Below are 5,181 nucleotides of genomic sequence, written 5' to 3'. Positions count from 1 at the left end.
CTTAACTCAAAATTAGATCCCTAGGTTACAACGACAGCCTCTCTCTAATAAACGTGGGACGGTGGGAAATCCCAGTATACTCTCGAGCAATACAAGATGGTTGTAGGGGATGCTAGTGAAAAAACTTACAGTGGAAAGTAATGAAATAACATGTAGGGCATCAAATAATGTGAAAGTTCTGCCCCTGTTTGTAACAGCTTGATACTATATTATGGTTGTTGAGTTAAGGTACTTTATCTTCTCTTTGCATGCAGGGTAGGTTCTATTTTGGGGACTTAGTGGAGGATGATACTGGTTGTGATGAGGATGTATCAGCGGTAAAAATATATGTTCCTTCTTTGATGCATTATACTTACATTACAAGTACAGAGGTGAAAGTTACCATCTGTGCGAAGATTTCACTAATGTGTTGGTTGCTTTTCAGCTGCATGCGGGTATTGCAGAAGTGGCTGCTGCTAAGGCTCGGATGTTTGTCAACAAGCCTGATGGAAGTATGTTTTTAATACTAATAATTGCCTTCCATGGATGTTAAGTTGCAAATTGTTGTATCCTGTAGAAACTGAAATTTGAACTCAACTTTTATAGTTGGAAGTTTCTGGCCAGAGGTTGACTAAATATGCACTAAAACATATACCGTTGTTGTCAGGAATATGACTTGCATATTGTTAGTATTTATTCATGGATAAAATTGTCCATATAGATACCATTTGAGGACATTGACCAAAAAGAAACGATAGCATTTCAGCAGACTATGGAATGTACGCATTATTTTTACTGAAGAGATGCCAATAGTTCTTGAAAACCCCTTATAAGTTTGCATAAGTTTAGTTGAGCGCTTTTTGAGGCCTTGCTTCATTTATTATTAATATTTTTCTGATAATCTGGCCCTCAGAAAATGCAGATTTTGTTGATTTTGTAAATTTGTGTACACAGGAACTTTGAATTACTATTGTAATTCTTGCATCATGTAGATCTGGTTTATACCATAAGATCCGTTCAGCTTCTGTGTACTCTGTGATCTCTCCTTGGTTCATGACAATGGAACTTCTTTTCTTTTAAAGTGGTTAGGGAAGAAATGGGACCTTATGGTGATCCTCAACATCCCTACTTTTATGAAGATGATGATGTTTGGATGGCACCAGGCTTCATAAACCAATTTTATGAAGTAAGTTATCATCAATTGTTTATGGCTGGTAAAAAATTTCACATAAAACAAATGAAAGTAAATCAATATACCTTAATTAGTCAGGAAATTGATTGGTTAGGTTTAAGAAGTTGAGTATGTAATATTTCTTTTCTCATAGAAAAGTATTTATACTCTTTGTCAGGTACCTGATTATTGGAAAACATATGTGCATGAGGTTGATGAAGAAAGGGAAATGTGGTTGAACTCTTTCTATAAAACTCCACTGAGGATACCCATGCCTGCTGAGCTTGAATACTGGTGGTCAAAGGGTATTAATTTCATCATCCATAGACATACCCCCTTTCCCCCATCTCGCATCCATTTAAAAAAATTTGCTCTGCACATCCACTATTTTTTCGGAGTGCAGAATGTTAGAGATCTTCCGAACATACGAAAAACTCAATTTGATGAACCCTTTTATCTTTCCATTGTAAAATTGAGAGGTGTTACCTGGCCACCTAAGCCAGTGGCTTCTTCATAGAATTCCCTTTGGTTTTCTGTTTCTCCGAATATAATGTGTGGTTTGGTCTTCGGCCAAAAAGGACAAAGTCAAGTTGCCTACTAAATATATGTTACATTTGCTTGATCAGATGAAACTCCAGAATTTGTTCTTGTTATCCCAGAGCCTGATCCTGAAGACCCATCGAAGCTTGTATATACTGAAGATCCCATAATCTTACACACATGAACTGGACGGTTAATCAACTATATTAATGATGAAAAATATGGGGTGCGCTTATTTTGGCAGCCGCTTCTGAAAGATGGGGAAGAGGTGGACCCAAAAAAGGTGGAGTTCCTTCCCCTTGGTTTTGATGAGTTCTATGGAAGAAATGTTGATGCGAAGAAGAAAAATTTATGGATGCGTGTAGTATCAGCAGTGGAAAATGCATGCAAGCCCATTTTTGAAAATGTAGAGAAATGGACTGAAGAGAAGAGGAAAGCCGGTGAGGTGAAGTTGAAGTTGATTGAAAAAGAACTTGAACTTGTAGAGGCTGAGTTGTGCCTCGAAGAGGTAATTGAGGATGTGGATGGGGAGTTAAAGAGGAGAGAGAAAGAGGAGGAGAAGGTCGAAATGGGTTTGCAGGAGGAAGAAGATACTTCTGCTGCATCGGCTAAGCAAGATGAGAAACCCTTAGTTGAAGAGGATGAAGATGAAGAGGAAGAGGAAGATGAAGATGAGGATGATGTTGCGCCATCAAGTTTTGGTTCTGCAACTGCAGATCAAGATGCAACTAAAAATGGCCAGAGGGGAAACAACCTGGTAAATCTCCATTTTCTTCGTCTACATTGGCATTTGCTTCAAGTAGCCTCGTCTCTGGAGTGAGTTCTGAACTTTTCTTTTACAACATATTTCTTGGAATTTCATTTCATAAAGTTGTGATAAGTCAGCGTTTATGAATAGAATATCTTGTGGTGTTAAGACATATATGCTATCCAGGGCCTTAGACTACCAAAAATGAAAACCGTAGCCAATCAATATATTAGCTAAGGCAGTACGAAAGTTTAAATTGTGGTAGTCCAAATGATGTCATGGTTTTGAATCAAATCAGCATCTTTTCCTTACCTCGTAGCCAAGCAACTTCATAAAGAACTTGTCTATAATTTTTGGATTAGAAATCATAGACTTATATTGCTGCACCAGGTTTATATTTATATTATTTAATAAGGATTTGGTATGTGTAAAATGCTAGTGCATAGTGTCCTCTTAATGAGTAGTTGTGCTGTCTGATTAGTTGTTTACTGGTTGATGGATGAGTCATGACGATTAGAGTTCTGAACTCATAATCCACTTTTGTAGAGGCTTTGATTGATCTTTTGTATCTAGTTAACGTTGATGACAGTTTATATTTGCATTAAGGATTTAAACTGTTGAACTTGATTGCTTTCATGATTGAAACAAGAACTCTTCTTGTCTTTATGAACTACACACTTCGTCATCTTTCCATGTGTAAAAATGCTCCTACGAAATTTATCACCATGCCTCGCCAAGAAGAATTTTGATAGAATACGCAAGTCACATATAAATTGGTAGAACTAGTTAATTAGTCTGTCTACAAAGTATGTAGTTGGAGCATAGGTTATATTTACAAATGAAATAATGGATCAGTTTTCTTGTGAATTAAGAGTTTAAAAAATTTAAATTAGTCTGTCTACAAAGTATGTAGTTGGGCATGTGCATCTATCGATGTGCAGTTGGGGACATTATTATGGTAGCTCAGATTTAAGATTCACTTAACCAAATGATTTTTGAGTTATGGGAGCTTATCCATATATCCCTCAAGTAGTTACAACTTATGGTAGCAGTGTCCTTCAGAAGTTAGACTATGTCTAATGGATTGATCATAAACGTTGTCACTTTCTAACCCATATTGTTTTTCTGAAATACGTTGAAGATTGAGGGCACTCTAAATAAGGCCAGCAGCCTTTATTTTATATTACGTTGCATTAGTTAATAATCCGTATTTGAAAGTAGAGGCTGGTGATTGACGCATAAAATATGAAGACTTTTAATCGGTATATCAGCTGGTGTTTTCAATTTGGCCGTACCCCGTAGTAAGAGAACGTAGTTTGAGTGATGCCTGTCAATTTGAACTAGTTCTTACAACTTTTATTTTTTGGCTGTGCAGGTTCCATCCAGGTTACAACGATCATTTTTTACTTGGAAAAAGAGTACAGCAATGCCGAACGCAACTATTCCCTCATGCAATGACGACTCTAGTTGCCTCTCAGCTGTTTCAGTCAGTTTCCCTCCGGTGGTTGGTCGAAAAGTAAACTTGAAAGCCACTAGTCAAAGACAGTTGAACTTCGAAGCCAAAAACTTCTCAAATGGGAGGTTATGTCGGATACGGCCAATATCTCAATTATGCTCACCTCATTCAACATCCATGGATACCAGAATAAGCTCAGAAGAGATGAGATCAAGAAAACATAGTTGGCCGCATGTAGCACAAGGGACGGAATCATGTAGCGTTTTGTCTCTCCACACCCCGGTGTATTGTTTGAACTCTTATGAAGAAACTATACATGGCAAACCGCAACTATCTTCCAAGTTAACATAACACTGGTACGCTATGGCGGTGAAAGAGGGTCAGTTTTGTAAGCGCCACATTTTTTTCTAGCTTAAATTTCATATACATACTCGAGGTTCTCCCTCCAAACCCAAGCAAGACGGAAATGAAGATGACGATGATTTGAGTTTGAATGTCTTTTAGGTGTCGTGAAGAGGGCCTATGCAGCGACATTGTCACCGTTATTGTATTCTTGTAATTCTCAATATCATTGTATGTATGCGTTTTAGGTTAATAATAATATGGAGGATGTTAAGTGTAACTCTTATTCCTCCGGGGCTCCAAAATTTTCCTTTCCTTGGATCGTCTCATACTTATGAATCATAGACAGCTTTTGGGTAGATTGCAAAAGATTTTGAGGTTAAAGATTTACGAGTAATGCTATTATCTGTGTTTGCAACCAGACAATACCAGCTTCCATGTTATGGTGATGGAGATGTTGCTTAGATTGCAAGTTTAGTTGGGAAGTCAGTGTCAGTAGTCGCATGGCAATGCCTACTTGTCGATAAGAATAGCATGTTAGTTGGATACAGTTCCTAAGTTCTTTGGTTTGTCCATCTCAAGTAAAAATAGTAGTGCACAAAGCAATTTGGCTGAAAAGTATAAAATAAGTTGAAATGTCTAATTAATGTTAGCCTCTCCCTCACAATTGATAATATTAGTGAGAAGCAATCAAATTGTAGAACGGGTGCAGTTACGGTTGGATTATTATTTTATTTTTTTTAGTATATTGATATTTTTAACTCCACCTGTGTAAGTTTATCTTACATTGCCGGTCCCAAGCCCGGATAAAGGAGGAGGGGGAGGGCGTCAAGTAGTCGACAGTCGGCACTCCTCGGTTACGTCGAATCCTTATGAAAATGAATCCAGAACGAAATCGCGCTAAAGCTAGGGCGTCACCCGTAAGTGGCGGGCTGTGTGGCCCGA

At 37.8% G+C, this 5,181-nt stretch overlaps 1 protein-coding gene across 1 annotated transcript; it reads left to right on the top strand.

Moving 5' to 3' along the window:
• Nucleotides 1–248: 248 nt before the first annotated feature.
• On the top strand, nucleotides 249–4,516 carry LOC103448076 (protein TIC 100). The gene is given in 7 exon segments (XM_029088627.2): nucleotides 249–317; nucleotides 425–491; nucleotides 1,062–1,165; nucleotides 1,329–1,455; nucleotides 1,777–2,439; nucleotides 2,442–2,506; nucleotides 3,814–4,516. Coding segments are annotated over 7 exon segments (1,527 nt in total). The 3' UTR covers nucleotides 4,246–4,516.
• The last annotated feature ends 665 nt before the right edge of the window (nucleotides 4,517–5,181 follow it).

The sequence above is a fragment of the Malus domestica genome, chromosome 11 (assembly GCF_042453785.1).
Source record: "Malus domestica chromosome 11, GDT2T_hap1".
NCBI classification, from domain to species: domain Eukaryota; kingdom Viridiplantae; phylum Streptophyta; class Magnoliopsida; order Rosales; family Rosaceae; genus Malus; species Malus domestica.
Note: the sequence above shows the minus strand (reverse complement) of the source record. Positions and strands in the feature narration are given on the sequence as shown.